Source organism: Rhinoderma darwinii, chromosome 1, assembly GCF_050947455.1.
Source record: "Rhinoderma darwinii isolate aRhiDar2 chromosome 1, aRhiDar2.hap1, whole genome shotgun sequence".
NCBI lineage: Eukaryota > Metazoa > Chordata > Amphibia > Anura > Rhinodermatidae > Rhinoderma > Rhinoderma darwinii.
In genome coordinates, this window is record NC_134687.1 from 355133111 (window position 1) to 355157977 (window position 24867).

A 24867-nucleotide genomic window follows, 5' to 3' on the forward strand; every position below is an offset into this window, starting at 1 on the left:
GAGTGAGACTTATGGACACTGGCAGGCAGCAAATTAGAGGAAAAAAAAGGCAAAATAAGTTTGCGGTATCTGCTTGGTGTATACGTATAAGCACCCACTGCATATGTCAAGCTTATCCATAGGGGGCCTTTTTCCTTGACGGAGGCCAAAGAGTGTCCTTTTGGCCTTTGTCGGGCTTGTATATGTTGGCATACCTTTGCTTCAACAGTATGGAATAAAATAGTCTGCTAAATTATTCCATACAGAGGCATCCTGCAAAAAATAAAAAATAAAATAAAGTGTGTATGGAGCAGTATATGTTTTTTAATATATATGAAATGGATGCCACTGTATGCTTTACAACATTTTAGTGCCCGTGTGCGTGTGTGTGTGTGTGTGTGTGTGTGTGTGTGTGTATGTATATATATAATGTGGGTGTGATGGTGGTTTAGTGTTAAGTGGCTGCATATTTTTCACACAATTAAAAGTGTATGTCTGTGGTGCTCTGGTTTCTTTATATACGATTGATACAAAAACTTTTAATATGATTTTAGTTGTATAATTTTGCTTTTTCTTACATGTTCCTTCCTAATTACCTTATCGGTACAGCAATTGAAAATATCTAGGTAGTAAGGTCCGGGACTGTATTATTGTGCCATGTATTGGTAATTGGTCCTTTATAAATAATGTAAGATCAGATAATTTTTTTCCTCTTTAGGTAGAATTAGAAGTTCATGATTTCTTCTTTGAAAGAAGCTCTCCAATAACGGTTTACATATCTATTAGAACAGCTGACACAAATGCCCCCCGGGTATCCTGGAATATGGGTACGTTTTTACTCTTAATTCATTGTATTTAAGGTGATTTATTCATTGCCATCATCCATATTTTTTACTCATAATTCACAATCTTAATTAATTTTTATCCACAAGATAGTCAAGAAATCAAAAATTGACTGCAGTTTTCTGGCATTAAAAAGTACCAAAATTTGGCGCATGCCATAGTTGCGCTAACAATTGCGACTTTTCACTTTTCTCAACACTCTTAGGGGCATGGTTTAGCTAAAAGGGACAGGGCCTCCACCGGAATGACAAATTTATGAAAAGTTACACCAGAAACTGGCGTAACTTATGGCACAAATCTACACCTGCTCATAGCAGGCGTATATTTAATTTCTGTCGCACGGAAAATCAAAGATGCTCCAATAATTTTAAAGCGTCTGCAACTCTTAATATATTTGGCGCATTGTCCGCCAATGTAAATTAATTTAAGACTGTCATTTGAAATGCCAGTCTTATTATATTCCGACCACCGTACCTCAGAAATAGGCAGATAAAACTGGATGGCTGTGTGGCAGAATTTACTGATCTTTTTCTACTGTTTTTAATGCAGACATATTTTTGCAGCATTGCTTATTAGTTGACCTACTATACATTTTTCTTAGTAAAGCCAAACCTGCATATGCTAACCTAAGCACATTATATAGATAATAAAAAAATACACTGTACCAAATTTATTGACAGCACCCTACAATCATCCACCTTTGCAAAAAGATTATTAGTACTGTTCTTCAAAGAGTCCATTTCCTACTGAAGACCACAACATGTAAAAGAAAGCCAGGAACAGAAAAAGTACATACAGTAAACTTGACTTGTCTGGTCAGACAGCTATTCTGTAAACCAGTCAATGCTAGCATACTTACCAACAGTCCCATTCTTAGGCTGGGTTCACACGACCTATTTTCAGGCGTAATGGAGGCTTTTTACTCCTCGAATTAAGCCTGAAAACACGGCTCCAATACGTCGCAAAAACATCTGCCCATTCATTTCAATGGGTTTGCCGATGTACTGTGCCGACGACCTGTCATTTTACCCTTAGGGTATGTGCACACGATAACTGCATTTACGTCTGAAATTACGGAGCTGTTTTCAGGAGAAAACAGCTCTTGAATTTCATACGTAATTGCTCGTACTCGCGTTTTGCGGGGCGTCCATTACGGACATAATTTGGAGCTGTCCTTTATTGGATTCAATGAAAAACGGCTCCAATTACGTCCCAAGAAGTGTCCTGCACTTCTTTGACGAGGCTGTTATTTTACGCGCCGTCTTTTGACAGTGACGCGTAAAATTACAGGTCGTCGGCACAGTACATCGGCAAACCCATTGAAATGAATGGGCAGATGTTTGCCGACATATTGGAGCCGTGTTTTCAGGCGTAATTCGAGGCGAAAAAAACGCCTCCATTATGCCTGAAAATAGGTCGTGTGAACCCAGCCTAAGGGTAACTCTCCTTCGAACTTTACCACACAGGTTTCTGGCAGATTTTGGGGATGTTCCCAGGCATAACAGACTTACAAATGTTGGTCCGTTTGTTTTAGCAGTCCTTCAAATCTATATACTATAAGAATGAGTCTTGAAAGAGCAAGTACAATTTGCTTTTCATTTTTACTTGATTATTATGGGCAATGATTATTGCAGAATTTATCTATCTATAATTCTGCGTTTTATCTGTTTTTTTTTTCTTTTGTTGCCAAGGTCTAGATCTCTTGGAAGGTCAGTCTCGAGCAATCACATGGGAACAATTTCAAGTAGTGGATAATGATAACATTAACGCAGTTCGCCTAGTGATTGTGGATGGCTTGCAGCATGGACGTATAACTTTAAGAGGTAAATTTAAAAATAGTTATTATTTGCTATTAACATCTTTTATATAATTGTTGAATTACATATACAGTTAAGAGATGTAACTGCTATGAAATGACATGTTATGAAATCTAAGGCTTCAGGCACAATATACTGCATATTATAGTATATCATAAAGTAGAAACATATATTTAAAAAAAGTCCAACCTACTGCTACTTTAGGGGCATTGTGTTTACTTATAAAAACTTATGTTTTTATCGTACAATAATAATAATGACTTTATTTGCACAATGCCCATTAGATATAGAAGGTTTCCATTTTTTTCTCATACCCAACACCCAATGGAACAGTATTATCCATGGCACAGTTCAGTATGGTAGCTCAGTAGGTAGAACTGTTTCATTGCATCACTGGAGTCCTTCTCCCCATGTCTGCTTGGGTGTTCTCTGGTTTCCTTTCATACTCAATAAACATACTGAAGTCAATTGGCTTAGAATAAAATTGACCCCCGTATGAGGGTTTGTTATAGGGAAATTAAATTGTAAGCCCCATTGGCGATATTTGAATGGTGATGATGATGATCTTTATCTCCATTATTTGAGATCTCTTCATCTCATCAAGGTCATAACTGTATCATTGATACTGAGTGGGGTTTGAATCAGTTATTAGTGTATGTGGACGTAAAACACTTAAGCCTTGCTCTAGTTACTGCTACATACTCAGCAGGTGTCGGCTGTTTGTTACAGCCAGCACGTCACTGTAATGGACGAGATGGAATATAACGATCCCAGTCGTTTAACCACCCAGAAGCCATGGTCCATAGTGACCGTGGCATCTAAGCCTTTAGAAAGAGGGGGGCCTCCTTTGACACCCCATCGGCCCCTCCACAAAATGTTTACGGTTTGACAATAGCTATCTTTGCAGCCTGGGGACCTTTATTAGGTCTGCCGTCTTTGATCTGCTATTATACCCTGCCAGAATGTTGTATCAGCGATCAAATGATTACTTGTTCAAGTCCCCTAGGGGCACTAATAAAAAAAAAAAATTAAAAACAAATCAAGATTTTTTTTAATATACAAAAAAAATTCAAAGCAAAAAATACCACATTTTTTAAAGTGATTAAAAAAAACAACCCAATTGGTATCGCCACATCCATAAAAGTCTGAACTATTATGATATATTGCTTTAATAAAAAAAAAAGCCCAGAATCGCTGTTTTTTGGTCACCTAACCACCCAAATAAAATAGAATAAAAAGTCATCAAAAAGTCACATTTACTCCAAAATAGTACCAATAAAAGCTACAGCTTGTTCTGCAAAAAACTAGCACTCAGACTGGTCCATCAATGGAAAAATAAAAATGGTATGAGTCTCAGAATATAGTGACACCATTTTTTTTTGAACAAACTGCTTTTTGTTTGGAAAAATAGTACATCATTAAAAAACTATATAAATTTGGCATTGCCGTAATTGCATTAACAAAAAAAAAAATAGTTAAACTTATTTTTACCGAACGGTGAACGCCGTAAATCAAAACACAAAAAACAATGGAGGAATCAGTTTCTTTCCCATTTCACCCCACTGTTGCAGTTTCTAAGTACATTATATATCCAAGAAAAAGAGACTGGAAGCAGCACTCAGCAAAAAAATGTGAATTTATTCACCCAACACAGCAACGTTTCACTTCCTCCATGGAAGCATTTTCAAGCAATGAATGAAAACCACACATTGACATATATAGACAGAGCCACAGCCCAATTAACAGGTGTAATGAATCGTAGTAGTTATACAATGTATCAAAAAATACGATATATTATAAAAGTGTAGCAAAAAGTATAGTGCAGAAACATATGAGTCAATCACTGACATTTAGATGTAGATAATCACAACTGTATTAAGTGACATGTATGTGCATATAATAGTGAAAACATATTAATTACAGATTAATCAACAATCACAGTATGATACACAGAAGCTGGCACTCACCAATCTAGGTAAACAAGGACCATCTGTCCACGAGAAGTCAGTGAAAAAAGAAAAAAGAAAAAAGAAAAAGAATTCCAGCGCCATAATCGCCATATTGCGCATGCCCCAACTCACACCGTCTATTGGCTGCTGCCAACACGTGCAAAACAAAGCACTATGACCCTGTACATCGCAGTCTGATTACAACATCATAGAGGGGCCGCAGTCCCGCGCAGGCGCAATGCGGTAAAACGCTTTAGCCACGCCATAGTGAAAACTGGAAAACTTGCCAGTAATGCGATACCATTCTCGGGATGTATGCGCAGCAATGGCTGAAAAAGAACCCTGCACGGAGAGATATATATCACATCAGTATTCACAAAATATGTGGTAAGAATGTAGGTAGATAAAGATAGTAAATAACATCACAATGAAGTTTTATTAAAACCCAAAAGACAAGGTATCCCCCACATGAATCAATCAAGGGAATACCGTCATATGAAGAATCTCGACATGCAAATATGTCAGATCCTCATCCCGGATACATTTTAGGTTACTTCGTGTTTCAAGTTATGAGAAAAAAAGAGCTTATACCCCTATCAACTACCCCCCTATTAATTCTGGTACACAATATATATCATCCGTGCAGGTCAGCGCTGTAGCATCTTCTACACAGTAGAGACCTTTCTTGTTCAAGAGTTTCAAGAAAGGTCTCTACTGTGTAGAAGATGCTACAGCGCTGACCTGCACGGATGATATATATTGTGTACCAGAATTAATAGGGGGGTAGTTGATAGGGGTATAAGCTCTTTTTTTCTCATAACTTGAAACACGAAGTAACCTAAAATGTATCCGGGATGAGGATCTGACATATTTGCATGTCGAGATTCTTCATATGACGGTATTCCCTTGATTGATTCATGTGGGGGATACCTTGTCTTTTGGGTTTTAATAAAACTTCATTGTGATGTTATTTACTATCTTTATCTACCTACATTCTTACCACATATTTTGTGAATACTGATGTGATATATATCTCTCCGTGCAGGGTTCTTTTTCAGCCATTGCTGCGCATACATCCCGAGAATGGTATCGCATTACTGGCAAGTTTTCCAGTTTTCACTATGGCGTGGCTAAAGCGTTTTACCGCATTGCGCCTGCGCGGGACTGCGGCCCCTCTATGATGTTGTAATCAGACTGCGATGTACAGGGTCATAGTGCTTTGTTTTGCACGTGTTGGCAGCAGCCAATAGACGGTGTGAGTTGGGGCATGCGCAATATGGCGATTATGGCGCTGGAATTCTTTTTCTTTTTTCTTTTTTCACTGACTTCTCGTGGACAGATGGTCCTTGTTTACCTAGATTGGTGAGTGCCAGCTTCTGTGTATCATACTGTGATTGTTGATTAATCTGTAATTAATATGTTTTCACTATTATATGCACATACATGTCACTTAATACAGTTGTGATTATCTACATCTAAATGTCAGTGATTGACTCATATGTTTCTGCACTATACTTTTTGCTACACTTTTATAATATATCGTATTTTTTGATACATTGTATAACTACTACGATTCATTACACCTGTTAATTGGGCTGTGGCTCTGTCTATATATGTCAATGTGTGGTTTTCATTCATTGCTTGAAAATGCTTCCATGGAGGAAGTGAAACGTTGCTGTGTTGGGTGAATAAATTCACATTTTTTTGCTGAGTGCTGCTTCCAGTCTCTTTTTCTTGGATATATGCATGAGGAGCTCGTCACTCCTTGATATTTTGAAGCTAGCACCAACCGTTTCTGGCTATTGACACAGTGCTGCTCCTATGTTTGGATCTTCTATATAAGTACATTATATGGTACATGAATGATACGATTAAAAAACAGTTGTATGTGAGTTGCTTACCTGAGGAAGGGATGGCACAAGATAAACTATGGGAAAAAGGCAAGCCGGCAGAGGCAGTGTGATGGTCTGGGCAATGTTCTGTTGGGAAACCTTGAGTCCTTGTATTCATATGGATGTTACTTTGACGCATACCACCTATCTAAACATTGTTGCTGATCAAGTACACCCCTTCATGGCACGGTATTCCCTAATGGCAGTCGCCGCTAGTAGCAGGATAATATGCCCTACCACACTGCAAAATTTGTTCAGGAATGGTTGAGGAACATGACAAAGGGTTCATGGTGTTGACTTGGCCTCAAGATTCCCTCAGATCTCAATCTGATTGAACATCTGTGGGATGTGCTCGAAACACAAGTCCGATCCATGGAGTCCCCATCTCACAACTTACAGGACTTAGAGGATCTGCTGCTAACGTCTTGGTGACAGATACCACAGAACACTTTGAGGTCTTGTGAAATCCACGCCTCGACAGATGATAGCTGTTTTGGTGGCACGAGGGGGACCAATACAATATTAGGCAGGTCGTTTTAATGTTTTTGCGGGTGTACAGATAAAACATTAAACTAGTCCTTAAATTGGACAGAACTTGACAAGTTCTTATCAGACAAAAGCAACTGTATAAATGGTAGCTTGTAAGATCTGTGGATGGTGTGAAGAACCATAGCTAAGCCACCTACTCACTTCAGAAGCAGATGCCTGCCGGCAACAGCAGGCTGTCCTATCTTGGAAGACACCTGCCATTGCTCTTTTGGTGCTGCATAGTCTCTCATTCCATTCCAGAAAAGCATTTCACTTTTAAAACATTTAACATTTGAGTCTTGTAAATCACACATTATCTCCTAAATTCCACATGGAGAATATGACACTCTTACTGTCTTTTTAGCTGAAGCACAGGACTGCACTGCATTTTAAGCCCCTTGATCACTGGAGAGGTTAGAAGTCACCCTATTTAATTCTGCTAAACCCCTAAATAGCAGACTTGTAAATCCACCTAGATGTCAGATTGAAGTTGATAGCCCGTAATCCTCTGACTATTAAATATTCAAAATAAATTGAATTTCCACAGGCCCGGAACAAATCGTTCAACTGAAAAATTGAGAGATTAGGGAAAATCATGTAGTTTATGTGACTCAGCCTATACACAAATAAGTCACAAAAATTGGTATGGAACTTTGACAAATGGCAGTGGACATTAACAAATCTGAAAGCAATGATGTGTGATCCTACATTATTGAGCTGCATGTGTCTGAATAAAAGTATTTCTCTTTTACATACATAAAATCAACATATGTGTATTGTACTTATGATTGAAACACAAAATGTGTGCATTAATATAGACTGTGCCTTGCGTAAGTATTTACCCATCTTGGTGTTCCTGTTTTGTTGCATTACAACCTGGAATTAAAATAGATTTTAAAATAGATTTTATGTAATAAATCTGACAAAATAGTGCAAATTGCTACAGTAAAATAAAGAAACAAAAGAACCTTGTAAAAATAATAATAATTATTTTATATATATATATATATATATATATATATATATATATATATATATATATTCGTCCCTCTCAATGAATTAGAATATCATCAAAAATGTAATCTATTTCAGTAAATCATATTCTATAGATTCATTACACACAGAGTGATCTATTTCCAGCATTTCTTCTTTTGGTTTTTTGCGGGACGAGTTGTAGATTTCATGATACCATTTATTGTACAATATAATGTAGTGGGAGACTGAAAATATATATATTTGTGGGGTGCAATAGGAAATAAACAGCGATTCCTCAATCTTTTGGGGGGTTTTGCTTTTACGGCGTTCACCATACATGTCAACTTTATTCTGCGGGTCAATACGATTACGGTGATACCCAATTTATACATTTTCTTTATGTTTTACTACTTTTACAAGGAAAAACTGATTGTTAAAAATAAAATGTGAGTTTTGTCGCCATATTTTGAGAGCCATAACTTTTCTTCTTTTTCCATCAATTGAGCGGTATGAGGGCTTATTTTTTGTGGGGCAAGCTGTAATTTTCATTTTGGGGTACATGAGACTTTTTGATCATCTTGTATTCCATTTTTTTGTGGGAGATGAGGTGACCAAAAAAAAACGATTCTGGCGGTTAAATTTTTTTATTTTTTACGGCGTTCACTGTGTGGACTAAATAATGATATATTGTAATAGTTCAGACTTTTACGGACGCGTCGATACCAGTTATGTTAATTTATTTGTTTTAATTTACATTGTGCTTGAGGGGAAATGGGAAAAGGCTTTTTTTTTACTTTTACATTTTTTATTGGCAGCATTATGCTGTGGAGATGCTTTTTTGGCAGGGACAGAAAAACTAGTCAGGATTAAAGGAAAGATGGATGGCAGTAAAATCAGGGAAACTATTGAGGAAAACCTGTCTCAGTCTGTCAGAGGTTTGAGACTGGGACAGAGGTTCACCTTCCAGCAAGACAATGACCTAAATATACTGCTAAAGCTACACTGGATGGGTTTAAGGGGAAACAATGAAACCTCTTGTAATGGCCTTGTCAAAGCCCCAAACTCAATCCAATTGAGAATCTGTAACATGACTTGAAGACTCCTGCACACCAACACAACCCATCTAATGTAAAGGAGTTGTAGCAGTTTTACCTGAAAAAATGGGCACAAGTCCCAGTGTCTAGATGTGCTAAGCTAATAGAGGCATACCCCAAGAGACTTCCATCTGTAATTGCAGCAAAAGATGGCTCCATAAGGTATTGACTTATGCACATTAAAGTTCTATGCTTTTTTGTCTTAATTATTGTTGGTGTCACAGTAAGAAATATTTAGCAACTTCAACGTGGTAGGCATGTTGTGTAACCCAAATAATACAACCCCCAAAAGCCAATTTTCGTTCAAGGTTTTAATGCAGCAAAACACAAAAAATACAAAGATGGGGGGGGGGGGAATAACTTTGCAAGCCACTGTATTTGCAAATGCATCTTAAACATTAGGTCCGAGATGCTATAAACTCAAATACTGCTAAGATGTCAGGTTGGAAATGCCCCTGTCCCCATATGAAAGCCCCATAAGAGCGCGTTAGTTACGCTGCAGAATTATGTCTAATGTTATCCCAGGTTTCTGTTATCAGTAATAGAGTTTACAGGCTTTTTGTCAGCAGCACATTTCTATCAGTTTCCACGATTACAATGCTTCCCCCTCACTTTTGTCAACTACATATTTCAGTACATTCTCTAAATCTCAAATCATTGCCCACAAAAGTCCATAACCTTACCGCCACTATTCAAATCAATCAGGATATGGACAGTGATGTACAGATGACAATTCTAAAATGCCAGGGTTCGCAACTGTGATAATCGACGAAAAAAAGATGGGGTTAAGACAAAGGCAGGATTAGATGGCGTTATCTTTCTGAATACATGACTATATGTTATGAGATATAGAGAGTCTATATAGCATGACATTTTTAGATATGGTGACATGAGTCCTTATTGGTGGCCCACCTATAGCTTTTGCACCAGGACCCAGGACACCAAAGCTAGGCCTCTGACATATAAGTATAGGTATTTATTATGTGTCCTGTTAGGAATTGCTCAGTAGTATGTTGAAGATTGCAGTTATAGCTGGCCCTTTTCATCTTGCTGAATAAATGTGTCCATGTCTTTTCATGTAAAGTCAAGCTAAAGTAATAGGATCCGTTGTGCTGTATAAGTACTTTATTGAAAGAAACACAAACTATTTGGATTTTTACTAACACAGAAATCTTTTGTTGTGCAACCAGGAGGAAAAGGATTTATGTTCACCATTAAAGACTTACAAGATGGAGCTGTCTGTTATCACCATGATGACAGTGACACAACCAAAGATTTTGTTGTTTTCAGAATATTTGATGGACGTCACAGTATTCGACACAAGTTCCCAATAAATATCCTTCCTAAAGATGACAGCCCTCCTTTTCTCATCACCAACACAGTCATTGACCTCTTGGAAGGACAGACTGTTCTCATTCAAGGCTCAATACTATGTGCCTCTGACATGGACTCCAGCGATGATTATATTCGCTTCAATATCACTAAGCAGTCAATGGCTGGGAGCATTATGAAGAAACCAGGACAGAATACCTTAGGTATTATATGACATATCATTGCTTTTATTGCCAGTAGCAGTTTACTATATATAGTGTAAAAAAACAAAATAAATTTGATATATATATATATATATATATATATATATATATATATATATATATATATATATATATATATATAGTCCATTGTCCCTAATCAATTGTAATGTATTGTGATCCACTTGTGGGTAAAAGAGAAATGTATTCAATGATTTTTCTTATATCAGGAAAGCTCTAAGAATTTAGAAAGTCATACCTTGAAAATGAGCCTCATTGTGCCAGTAAAGTGGTCTAACTAGTATTCACTTTACCATGTTAGATTCAAGCCTCATGCACACGAGCGTATTACTCTGTGTAACCTCCTCCTCCATTGTCTATAGGGGAGACTGATTCCGTAATAAGACGCCGCACAGAGCACCATACGTCAGAACATGGAGTTTCGAACATCAGGGACAGCTGTCTTTGTTTCATGATTATTTTTGTGGATGTTGTAGTTATCGATTTTAACACATTGCTATACTTCTTTATTCCTACGACAAGCTTATCCTGTTACCACTTTCCAGCAAAGAGACCTATTCAATGGCATAATTTATTATAAGCATCTTGGGGGAGAAATCTTTGAAGATTCATTTGAATTTATTCTATCTGATAGTCATAGCCCTCCAAACCTCTCAGGTCCTCAGGTATGTAAAGACAGTATCAGAAGAAATGTGTACACATGACTTACTCCTTCTACTCTACTCCTCCTTACAGACAACCAATATTTTTATATCTAAATCTATGTCCATATAACCCAACTCTCAACTTCTGTTAAGGGTCACAAGTATTAAAGTGGTGGGTGGGTAAAGTATGAAGTAAAGACGGAAATAATGCCTAAAATGTTGATATCAATAAACAATGTGAAATTTGCAAATATTTAGTTTAAATTATAAAATGTGTTATTACGGTTAGATAGATAGATCAAATCATCTGACGAGACATTACTGAAAATCTTTAAATTAGTAAACATAATTCCATCTACACAACTTAGTGGTGTCCATGCGAAACAGAAATATTGCGGTTTTGTAGGATGTTTAGGTATGACCTCAATTCTTTGTTAGTATAACTGTTTTCAGCCATCCATTCTCTGGCTGATTTCTGCTAATAGAAAGAGATCAGCAGCACATCACAGTCCCAGAGAGCATTCACAGGGAGCATTTAACCCCTTAATGACCAGCCTATTTTGGACCTTAATGACCAATCGTCGCATTCCAAGAGCTATAACTCTTTCATTTTTGCGTCGACATAGCTGTATAAGGTCTTGTTTTTTGTGGGACAAGTTGTATTTTTTAATAGCACCATTTTTAGGTACATATTATTTATTGATTAACTTTTATTAACTTTTTTTTGGGGGGGAATAGAAAAAAATCTGAAATTTCGCCACTCTTTTTTGCATCCTAAATCTACGCCGTTTACCGTGTGGTATAAATAACACAATAACTTTATTCAGCGGGTTGTTACGATTGCAACGATACCAAATTTGTATAGTTTTTGTATGTTTTACTACTTACACAGTAAAAACACTTTTTTTTCTAAATTATTTGTTTTTGTGTCTCCATATTTGAAGAGCCGTAACGTTTTTATTTTGTTGCCGATGCGGTTGTATGAGGGAATTTTTTTTTGCGGGAAGACTTGTAGTTTTTATTGGTACCATTTTGGAGTAGATGCGACTTTTTGATCACTTTTTATCACATTTTTTTAAAGTCAGTATTCACAGAAAACAGCAATTTTTCCATAGTTTTTTATTAATTTTTTTACGGCGTTCACCGTGCGGGTTAAATAATGAAATAGATTTATAGTCGGGGTCGCTACGGACGCGGCGATACCAAATATGTGTAACTTTTTAACTTTATTTAGTTTTTTTCATAGTAAAGCATTGTGTAAGGGGAAAAGCTGGGTTTTTCATTTTTTTTCAAATTTTTTTTTAAATGAACTTTATTCAATTTTTTTTTCACTTTTTTACTAGTCCCATTAGGGGACTATAATATGCGATTCTGCGATCGCATTTATAATACACTGCAATACTTTTGTATTGCAGTGTATTATGCCTGTCTGTTTAAAACGGACAGGCATCTGCTAGGTCATGCCAGAGGCATGACCTAGCAGGCATACACTACAGGCAGACCTGGGGGCCTTTATTAGGCCCCCGGCTGCCATCGCAGACACAGACACTCGGCGATCGTATCGCCGGGTGTCAGTGGGGGAGAGAGGGAGCTCCCTCCCTCTCTCCAAAAACACTCAGATGCGGTGCTCGCTATTGAGCACCGCATTTGAGGGGTTAAACGTGTGAGATCGATACTAATATCGATCTCACACGGCAGAGCAGGGACACTCCCAGCCTTCAGCTGCCTCTGGCAGCTGAGAGCAGGGAGATTTGACAGCTCCCTGCTCTGTAAACTTATTCCGATGCCGCGACGTAAAAAGTCTATGGCATCGGAATAAGGCCCGTTAGTGACCGACGTAGAAATACGATGGGCCGGTCACTAACGGGTTAAATAGGAGTAAATTATCTCAATCTGTGCAGGCAGTGTCAAGTAGCAGCCTCTCCAACTCCAAAGCAGACACAAGAAGGTAGAAAAAAAACGCAGCACACACGTTATCCTCACTGGGGTCGAAACGTCGCTTTTCATGGTGAAATAAAAGACACCTCTTTTTGATACCTGGATAACGTGCGTGCTGCGGTTTTTTCTACCTTCTTGTGGCTGATTTCTGCTGCTAAATGTCTGAAACCCCCATGAAATTAAGTAGAGCTTTTGTTTGCATCCAAGTATAGTGAGGGAACCATTGACAGTCACATTTCCAGTACTTCATGTCTTGTTGTTTCGAAAACACAGTATATAAGAAACTGAATGATAAACTCCTGTGTCTCATGGAGTGCCCGGTAAGCAGTAGCATTGATGATAGTAGGCTAAGTCACTGTTACATGATTTTGACCTAAAAATAATTTACTTCTGTACATGAAGTCTTCAATGAACTTACCTAATGGTATAAACTTCCCTGACTTAAATGAAGATTCAGTTCAACGGCTTATCTACAGAGGAGACCTGCAATCCAGTTAGCAAGATCTGGGACGTGGAAGAGGAACTAAAAAGGGGTGTTTTTGTAAGAAATAGTCAGCGCATACTTTTGTATAGTGATTGGGTGTGGAAAATGCCAGTGTTCAGTGCAATATTCTAAAGAAGAACTATATGCTTTCAAGCTTCATTTTTTATATTTGTCATTTCTGTTTCTAGGCTGTGATTATACATGTAACACCAGTGGATGATCTGCTACCTAAAGAGGTCCCTGGAACAATCCGCCAACTGACTGTTAAAGAAACTGATGTGGTCTATATAACAAAGAAACAACTAAATTTTATAGACACAGAATCTCCAGAAAGAGAACTGATTTATACTGTAACTAAGCCGCCGTGTCGAATATCATCCTCTTCCAGGTAGTACCTTTACTTATGAGACCTAAGCACAGTTAGGTCTGTGCAGTTATTATTTGAACATGTCTGTAGTTGTCTACTGAGCTTTATCTTATACGCTACCAACATTTTGTATGACGTGAAACTCTCAGCAAAAACAAAAAAAAAATCAGAATTGTCCAGGTTAAGATCAATCTACCAGCCCCCAAATCTTACCAGAGATTCAATGTTCTAGACATCACTGGGGTTCTCTTGGCCTGCTTCCTCCAGAGTATGAACAGGGTGGTGATGCAGTAAGTCTAGTTATCTATATAAAGAAATACAGAAAGTGTTTATTTATACAGAGATCATGCCACTTCTGTGCAGGCCGTTGAGTGTCATGTGGAAGAGGAAACAGACCCGGAAATTGCTTGAAATCTCCATATTGTAGAACCCCAGTTTTGTAAGATTTCGGAAGTGGGAGAATTCAAATAATTTTTAACTTTAGACCTGCAGGTCCTGTATAGGCCAGAATTTTCTTTCTTTAATTATAGTATATCAAAAAGATTTCACTTATGAATGGAAAGAGCCACTTCTTAGGCTCTGTTCACACTGTGGCCATGCTGTTTTAGCCATGTTTCAAAATCTCCTGATGGGCAGAATAGCATAGATTGCTGCACAATTATACCCATTAAAAAAGCTAGTGGGGTCCTTTAGGATCTGTTATTATCTGTTGCAGATCAGATCTTTCATGGATCCTTTAAAACCTAAATATTGACAGTGCGAACAGCCTAAGCTGCTGCCCCTAATAGACGCATAGTACAAAAAATGTCTAATAGTAAATCTAACCATGTGAATTGTGAACTACAGGTTTATGGAAATTGCAAGGTAAAATATAATAATCAATTGTATTTTGAATATGAAAGGGGACATGAAACAGCAAATAATATTTAGACTGTTCAAATATTTTTGTGTAGTGACCTGGATGCTGGAAAGATTGTACTCGTAGACAGTATTCCTAAATTTGTAAAGGATGATACTGCTAATATGACATCAACTTTCACCCAGGTACGTACGGCCTTTGTTTGCACATCTTGTAAATAGGTGAATATTGTGTGCTGCTGTGGTAGCTTTAGAAATGTATTGTATAGGCTGATCAAAATAAACCATCTGCCCTCACATCATGACAACCCAGCAGACTGGATACATATATTCGATATTCTTTAGCTGAGTCATATACCTGAAGAAGTTACAACTCTCCAAACCCATCCCTAAAGAGACACTCTGGCCAAAACAAAACTTTCTCATGTGTACCAATTATGGTATTCCATGGGTCAGTCTCTTACCTGTTATTTTTCAGGCTGCTTCTATCTCTATATATCAGACTGGGATGGCTGCTTAGCAGCAGTGTGAATCAGGCTCGGTAACACGCTTTCTCTACTTGAGTCTATGGAGATCTATGCAGGGCCGGCCTTAGGATAGATGGCGCCCCGTGCGAAATGATCTTTCGGTGCCCCACCCCCATCAAAAAATGCCCCATAAAAAAGTATAATGCCCCTTTACTGCCCCCATACAGTATAATAATAATATTTAATAATATAATATATTACAACCCCTTCAAGGACACAGTATTTTGTCCTCTAATTGTGCCCACAGTATTATGCCCCCTGTAGTACCCCTACAGAGTATAATGTCCGCTTAGTGGCCCCCACACAGTGTAGTGCCCCCTGTAGAATTTGCAATACAGCCTCCCTGTAGACCGTGCCATAATCCCCCACCTCCTCCTTGTAGATCGTGCCATACAGCCCCCCCACCTCCCCCTTGTAGACAGTGCCCCAAAGAAAACCAAAAATAGTACTCACCTAGGCCCCGTTCCCACGACTAACTAGGCTGCTCCATGACGGGATCCTTGTGTAGGCCGGCGTGATGCTGTAGCCTAGTACAGAGTTTCCCAACCTTTTTGGACTCGAGGCAGCACTGGAAAAATAAAAATTCCTTAGGGCACCCCTACCAAAAATTGTTTTGAGAAAGACAGAAAATGGCTAAAAACAAGCACTACACTCGTAGGGTATGTTCACACAGCGTTTTTTGTAAGGCAAAAAAAATCTGCCTCAAAATTCCTTCAGGAATTGACAGCGTTGTTTGACGTTTTTGTTTGCGTTTTTACTTAAGCCGTTGAAGCTAACGCAAATGACACAGGAAAAAAAGCTCCAAACGAGTGCCGCAGGTATTTTCAGCCTCCTTTTAATTTCAATTGGAGCTCAGAGGTGGAAACCACTTGACGAACATCAGCCCACCACTCACAGTAAAATGACCATCAGCCCCCCCTCACAGTAATATGACCATCAGCCCCCCACTCACAGTAATATGACCATCAGCCCGCCACTCACAGATTCCCCCTGTAGGTAGTGCCACACAGCCCCTTGTAGGTAGTGCCACACAGCCCCTTGTAGGTAGTGCCACACAGCGCCTTGTAGGTAGTGCCACAAAGCCCCTTGTATGTAGTGCCACACAGCCCTTTGTAGATAGCGCCACACAGCCCCCTTATAGATAGCGCCACACAGCCCCCTTGTAGATAGCGCCACACAGCCCCCTTCTAGATAGCGCCACACAGCCCCCTTCTAGATAGCGCCACACTGCCCCCTTGTAGATAGCGCCACACTGCCCCCTTGTAGATAGCGCCACACAGCCCCCTTGTAGATAGCGCCACACAGCCCCCTTGTAGATAGCGCCACATAGCCCCATTGTAGATAGCGCCACATAGCCCCCTTGTAGATAGAGCCACATAGCCCCCTTGTAGATAGGGCCACATAGCCCCCTTGTGGATAGCGCCACATAGCCCCCGTGTAGATAGCGCCACACAGCCACCGTGTAGATAGCGCCACACAGCCCCCGTGTAGATAGCGCCACACAGCCCCCTTGTAGATAGTGCCACACAGCCCCCTTGTAGATAGTGCTACACAGCCCCCGGTAGAGAGTGACACGCATCCACCTGTAGAGAGTGCCACACAGCAACCTGTAGAGAGTGCCACACAGCCACCTGTAGGGAGTGCCACGCAGCCCCCTGTAGGTAGTGCCACGCAGCACCCTGATAGGGAGTGCCACACAGCCCCCTGGTAGGTAGTGCCACACAGCCCCCTGGTAGGTAGAGCCACACAGCCCCCTGGTAGGTAGAGCCACACAGCCGCCTTCTAGGTAGTGACACAGTCCCCTTGTAGGGAGTGCCACACAGACCCCTTGTTGATAGTGCCACACAGCCCACAGCTCCCTTGTTGGTATTACCACACAGCCCACAGCCCCCTTGTAGTTAGTGCCACACAGTCCACAGCCCCCTTGTAGATAGAACCCTCCCCCCTTCCTGTAGATCATGTATCTCCCTGCTCTGCTATCTACCAGCGCCACTGTAGCTCCCTGAAGGAGCGGAATCCCCGTGAGCACTCCGCTTGATTTCTCTGTCCATATATGGACCGTGACATCAGGGGAAACTCCTGAAGCGGAATCCCCATCCACAGTGTTGCCGACTCTGTGACTGGAGATTCCACACCAGGAGAAGCTCCTGTCATCTATGTCCATTTATTGACAGTGACGTCATTGGCTTCTCCTGGAGCGGAATCCCCGGTCACAGAGTCGGCAACGCTGTGGACGGTGATTCCGCTTCAGGAGTTTCCCCTGATGTCACTGTCCATATATGGACAGAGACATCAAGTGGAGCGCTCCAGGAGCGTAATCCCCGGCCACACGGGGATTCCGCTCCTTCAGGGAGCTACAGTGGCGCTGGTAGATAGCAGAGCTGGGAGATACCTCCCTGCTCTGCTATAGTGCCATCGCTACAGCTGTAGCAGCCGAAGCGGCTGCTAGTGGCGCCACCGCTATGGCTGCTACAGCCGTAGTGACGGTACTGAGTGAAGAAGCGCCCGGGCGGAAAGGCGACTGCTGAGTTGCCGGGCCCGGGCGCTTCTGAATCAAGCAGGGGAAGGAAGCCAGCGCAGCGCCCCCTTCCACCTGCTGGAGTGATTCGCCCTGTGCGAAGGCACAGGTCGCACACCCCTAAGGCCGGCCCTGGATCTACAGTGAAGGAAATAAGTATTTGATCCCTTGCTGATTTTGTACGTTTGCCCAGTGTCAAAGACATGAACAGTCTAGAATTTTTAGGCTAGGTTAATTTTACCAGTGAGAGATAGATTATATATATATATATATATATATATATATATATATATATATATATAAAAAAAAATAAAAAAAATCACATTGTCAAGATTATATATATTTATTTGCATTGTGCACAGAGAAATAAGTATTTGATGCCCTACCAACCATTAAGAGTTCAGCCTCCTCCAGACCAGTTACACGCTCCAAATCAACTTGGTGCCTGCATTAAAGACAGCTGTCTTAAATGGTGACCTGTATAAAAGACTCCTGTCCACAGACTCAATTAATCAGTCTGACTCTAATCTCTACAAAATGGGCAAGACCAAAGAGCTTTCTAAGGATGTCAGGGACAAGATCATAGACCTGCACAAGGCTGGAATGGGCTACAAAACCATAAGTAAGACGCTGGGTGAGAAGGAGACAACTGTTGGTGCAATAGTAAGAAAATGGAAGACATACAAAATGACTGTCAATCGACATCGATCTGGGGCTCCATGCAAAATCTCACCTCGTGGGGTATCCTTGATCCTGAGGAAGGTGAGAGCTCAGCCGAAAACTACATGGGGGGAACTTGTTAATGATCTCAAGGCAGCTGGGACCACAGTCACCAAGAAAACCATTGGTAACACATTACGCCGTAATGGATTAAAATCCTGCAGTGCCCGCAAGGTCCGCCTGCTCAAGAAGGCACATGTACAGGCCTGTCTGAAGTCTGCAAATGAACATCTGGATGATTCTGAGAGTGATTGGGAGAAGGTGCTGTGGTCAGATGAGACTAAAATTGAGCTCTTTGGCATTAACTCTACTCGCCGTGTTTGGAAGAAGAGAAATGCTGCCTATGACCCAAAGAACACCGTCCCCACTGTCAAGCATGGAGGTGGAAACATTATGTTTTGGGGGTGTTTCTCTGCTAAGGGCACAGGACTACTTCACCAAATCAATGGGAGAATGGATGGAGTCATGTACCGTCAAATCCTGAGTGACAACCTCCTTCCCTCCACCAGGACATTAAAAATGGCTCGTGGCTGGGTCTTCCAGCACGACAATGACCCGAAACATACAGCAAGGCAACAAAGGAGTGGCTCAAAAAGAAGCACATTAAGGTCATGGAGTGGCCTAGCCAGTCTCCAGACCTTAATCCCATCGAAAACTTATGGAGGGAGCTGAAGATCCGAGTTGCCAAGCGACAGCCTCGAAATCTTAATGATTTACAGATGATCTGCAAAGAGGAGTGGGCCAAAATTCCATCTAACATGTGTGCAAACCTCATCATCAACTACAAAAAACGTCTGACTGCTGTGCTTGCCAACAAGGGTTTTGCCACCAAGTATTAAGTCTTGTTTGCCAAAGGGATCAAATACTTATTTCTCTGTGCACAATGCAAATAAATATATATAATTTTGACAATGTGATTTTCTTTTTTTTTTTTTATATAATCTATCTCTCACTGGTAAAATTAACCTAGCCTAAAAATTCTAGACTGTTCATGTCTTTGACAGTGGGCAAACTTACAAAATCAGCAAGGGATCAAATACTTATTTCCTTCACTGTATGTGTCACCCATCACAGGCTTCAGCAGTTCCTGTACCACACTAGTTTTGGAGAGGGGGGGGGGACAGAAACTTCTATCATCAGCTACAAGTGATACTTAGACAGGTTCCTGTCACACAGGTATAATGTAGAAGAATATAGTGCAGCCTCCTATCTGTATACTTATGGTTTCTCAGCTTATTTAGGAAAATATAGAGAGAATGATAATCAGTGTCCCACAGCATGCAGAAAGGGAGGGTCTATAGCTGGTTATGTGATGCTGTGCTAAAAGCATCATGGGATTGATAGCAATACAGAGAGAAAAAGAAAGCTTGGAAAATCTAAGAATCAAGATGGAGGCTTTTTTAAAGCACAGACAAGGCAGCAGTTGAAAAAGTAAGCACAGTATACAGAAAAGAAGTGTAGAGTGTGGTATACAGTCAGGTGGGGGGTGCAGACATGGAAAGCTGTGTTTCCACTGGAAGTCTTTTTTTAAGGAACCCCAACAGGTGATGTCTAGAGGATTTCCCACAGACAAAACACATATGCTAAATATTGAATTAGTGCAACTAATTAAATCACATGTGCAATATTAATCCCTTAAAGACCAGGCCAATTTGAGTTTTTCCACTTTCGTTTTTTCCTTCCCGCCTTCCAAAAGCAATAACTTTTCTTTTTCTTTGTCGACATAGCTATATGAGGTCTTTTTTTTTTGTGGGACAAGTTGTAGTTTTTCATGGCACCATTTATTGTACTGCATAATGTACTGGGAATCTGGAAGAAAAATATTTGTGGGGTGAAATGGGCAAAAACCAGCCATTACACCATTTTTTGGGGGGTTTTGTTTTTACGGCGTCCATCAGGCGGTAAAAACTACATATTCACCTTATTATACTGGTTGATACGATTACGGCAATACCAAATTTATATGTTTTGATTTATGTTTTACCACTTTTATAAAAATAAAACTATTTACTAAAAAACATTTTTTTGTGTCGCCATATTATGAGAGACATAACTTTTTTTATTTTTCCATCAATTTAGAGGTGTGATGGCTTAAATTTTGCGGGGCGAGCTGTAGTTTTCACCAGTACCATTTTGGGGTACATGTGACTTTTTTATCACTTTTTATTCCTTTTTTTTGGAGAGCTAAGGTGACCAAAAATGAGCAATTTGCATGTTTTATATATATTTATTTTTTTACGTCGTTCACCGAGCGGGTTAAATAATGCTATATTGTAATAGCTTGGATTCTTACGGACGTGGCGATACCAGTTATGTTACTTCTTTTTTTTTTTAACATTGCTTTAGGGAAAAAATGGTAAAAGGTTTTTTTTTTTAACTTTTAAAATCTTTTCTTTTTTTGGAACATTATAAAAATCTTTATTTAACTGTTTTTTTCCTCTTTTTTTCTTAGTCCCCCTAGGGGACTTGAAGCAGCAATCGTTGGATCGCTTGCATGATATAATGCAATACTAATGTATTGAGGTATATAGTGATTCTGACAGTCTCATTTGAAGCACTGCCGAAGACAGGGCTTCAAAGGAGTACAAAGATGTTATCACGCTGTGTATGGAGCGAGCTCAGCCCGTGAACCCGCTCCATACTACCCCTTAACGGCTTCCGCGTACCAGTACATGACATGTCGTTAAGGGGTTAAAGAAATCCTCAAGACATGCTTCCATAATATGGCATGTAATGTTGCAAGCAACAGCTTGTTTTTTCTGTGTGATGTGCAGCCACAACGTAAACAAAACCACGTGTAAAACATACAGTCTTAGGCTAAATGCACATGACCGTGTAATATTTACGGTCAGTAAATACTTCACGGACAGACCGTGTCACCTGCATTTGCGGACCATGCTCACAGTAATAATCATAGGAGCACGGTCCGTAAATGCGAAAAATAGGAAATGTCCTATTTTTTGTGGCTCATTTCTAAGGCCCGGACACAAACCCATAAATATACGGGAAGGTGTCCGTGGCCGATAGACATTAATGTGTCAGTATTTTATCAGAAATTATGGATCCGTAATTGCAGATAAAAACTATGGTCTTGTGCATGAGGCCTTACAGTGGTTCTGCCCCCTTTTTTTATTTTATTATTTCTCTTAAGAAGCAGTTCAAGCTAATGCTTACTTATAAACATATACCAAAACCCCAAATTTGGATTACCATTAACCTTTTCATAGGATAAAAACGAGGAGGTTGTCACAACCTCTGGCATGACTGAATGGTAAATAAGAACATGTCTTTTAACAATAGACTCACATAAAAATGATGAATCTCTTGGTTTTGCAGCATGCAGTAAGTCACATGAAGGTTGCATATATGCCTCCTATGGAAGATATAGGTTCTGATGTTCTACATGTCCGCTTTACCTTATCAGTCGGTAATCAGCATGAAGGAACATTGTATGGTATCTGCTTCAATATTACAATCCTTCCTGTAGACAACCAGCCTCCACAGGTAAGTGCTGAGACAATGTCCCACATTTATTATTGATGGTGTATTTTGCAACATTAAAATTGGTGAGAGTAGTTGCCTCTTAAGGGCGGGTTCACACATGGCGGAATTTCACTTAAATTCCGCTGCGGACACTCCGCAGCGTTAATCCGCAGCGGAGCCGTTTCTCCATTGACTTTCACTTTAATTTAGCAGTGTTCGTTTACACGATGCGTACAATTCCGCTGCGGAGCATAGGCTGCGGAGCGGAATTTGGTGTCCGCAGCATGCTCTGTCTGTTGCGGAGCAGTGGCGGACTCATGGCGGAATTTCTCCATTGACTTCAATGGAGATTCAAAGTTCCGCAATGAAGTCCGCAGCTGTCATGCACATGTTATGTGTGCTGCGGATCCGTCTTGCTTTTTAAACTTGACATTTCTTCATTCTGGCTGGACCTATGTATTTCTAGGTCTACAGCCAGACTGAGGAAGTCAATGGGGCTCCCGTAATGACGGGAGCGTTGCTAGGAGACGTCAGTAAATAGTCACTGTCCAGGGTGCTGAAAGAGTTAAGCGATCGGCAGTAACTGTTTCTGCACCCGGGACAGTGACTACCGATCCCAATATACATGTATCTGTAAAAAAAAATGAAGTTCGTACTTACCGAGAACTCCCTGTTTCTGTCTCCAGTCCGGCCTCCCAGGATGACGTTTCAGTGTAAGTGACGGCTGCAGCCAATCACAGGCCAAGCACAGGCTGCAGCGGTCACATGGACTGGCGCGTCATCCAGGGAGGTCGGGCTGGATGCCGAAGGAGGGACGCGTCATAAAGACAACGGGCGGTAAGTATGAATTTCTTTTACTTTCACTAGGGAAAGTGCTGTCCCTTCTCTCTATCCTGCACTGATAGGGAGAAGGGAAGCACTTTTCCCGCAGTCCGCAGCAGCTAGTCCGCATCAATTTTCTGCACATTTTGTGCAGATCCGCAGCCGTAATCCGCAACCCGGATTAGGTGCGGCATTGATGCGGACAGTTGCGGAGGAATTCCGCCATGTGTGGTCATGCCCTAATAAAGATAAAAATAAATTTGGTGAATTTTTAATAATCAAACTGTTTGAATTACTTTTTATGCCGGCTATGAGCAGCTCTTCACATGCGTCACTAATTCTTGCCCTTTTCAACCTTTGTCTTCGATAAATGATTCTAATAGTACATTCACAGTTTGACCATGTTCACTTTTAAATAAGATTTAAGTTTTTGTTCCATGATTATCCTACTAAATATGTTAAACAGCAATTTCACACAAAACTGCACTTTAAGGCTACGTCCACACAGGGCGGATACGCTGCGTAAAGGTACACAGCGTACGTGCCCTGGCGGCCGCAGGCAAATTGTGGTGCAGTTTTTTGGCCAGAATGTCCGCTGTGGAAAACTGCACATAAAAAAAAACAAAACACATACTTACCCTCTAAAGTCCTGCAGACCGGCCTCCTGGAATGACATTTTATCCCATGTGACCGCTGCAGCGTGTGATAGGCTGCAGCAGTCACATGGGATAAAACTTCATCGCACAGAATTTGGGTAAGTATAAGTTGTTGTTTTTTTTTCTTAGTTGCGATTTTTGTGTCAGGCATCGCAGCTTTTCCACAGCCAAAATCGCAATATCTGCTATTAGTTGCAGGTTTTACCTCCCATTGAATTCAATGGGAAGAACCCTCAACAAAAAAACAGCATTTACGCAAATACAATTGACATGCTGGGGATTAAGTAAACCATACCGCAGGTAAATTTTTATCTGCTTATTTATGCAGCGTGTAAAACCTTCTGTGTTACGGGAAAAACTGTATTACAAATGAATTTTGGCAAAAAAAAAAATGAAATTTGTAAATTTCACCTCTTCTTTGCGTTAATTCCTGGGAAACGCCTAAAGGGTTAAAACACTTTCTTAATGCTATTTTGAATACTTTGAGGGGTGCAGTTTTCAAAATGGGGTTGTTTTATGGGGATTTCTAATATATAAGGACCTCAAAGCCACTTCAAATCTGAACTGGCCCTTATAAAAATAGCCTTTTGAAATTTTCTTGAAAATATGAGAAATTGCTGCTAAAGTTCTAAGCCTTGTAACGTCCTAGAAAAATAAAAGAATGTTCAAACAATGATGCAAACATAAAGTAGACATATGGGATATATGAAATAGTAATTATTTTGTGTGATATTACTATCTTTCTAACAGGCAGATACATTTAAATGTAAAAAAATGAACATTTTTCTTAATAGAATCACGATATACTGCAATACATTAGTATTGCAGTATATCATGCAAGCAATCTAACGATCGCTGGTTGAAGTCCCCTAGGGGGACTAATAAAAAAAGTAAAAAGGAGTAAAATAAAGTTTCTTTTTTATATATAAAAAAAAAATAATTGAAAAGTTTAAAAAAAACTTTTCCCATTTTCCCCTAGAGCAGAGTAAAAAATTAAATAAACAAACATAATTGGTATTGCTGCGTCTGTAAAAGTCTAAACTATTACAATATATCATTATTTAACCCGCACGGTGAACGCCGTAAAAAAAAATTGTAAACACCAGAATCTCTATTTTTTGGTCATCTCATCTCCCACAAAAAAATGAAATAAAAAGTGATCAAAACATTGCATGTACCCCAAAATTGTATCATTAAAAACGACAGCTTATCCTGCAAAA

The 24867-nt window shown here is 39.9% G+C and overlaps 1 protein-coding gene across 1 annotated transcript in view; it reads left to right on the forward strand.

Annotated features, from left to right (window-relative positions):
- Positions 1 to 24867, forward strand: part of FREM1 (FRAS1 related extracellular matrix 1) — a 210583-nt gene that overhangs the window by 90152 nt on the left and 95564 nt on the right. Inside the window, exons 7-13 of the mRNA XM_075826720.1 lie at positions 698 to 806; positions 2514 to 2645; positions 10268 to 10612; positions 11153 to 11295; positions 13885 to 14084; positions 15017 to 15107; positions 22023 to 22190. Coding sequence (XP_075682835.1) covers positions 698 to 806; positions 2514 to 2645; positions 10268 to 10612; positions 11153 to 11295; positions 13885 to 14084; positions 15017 to 15107; positions 22023 to 22190 — 1188 coding nt within the window. The remainder of the gene's footprint in view (positions 1 to 697; positions 807 to 2513; positions 2646 to 10267; positions 10613 to 11152; positions 11296 to 13884; positions 14085 to 15016; positions 15108 to 22022; positions 22191 to 24867) is intronic.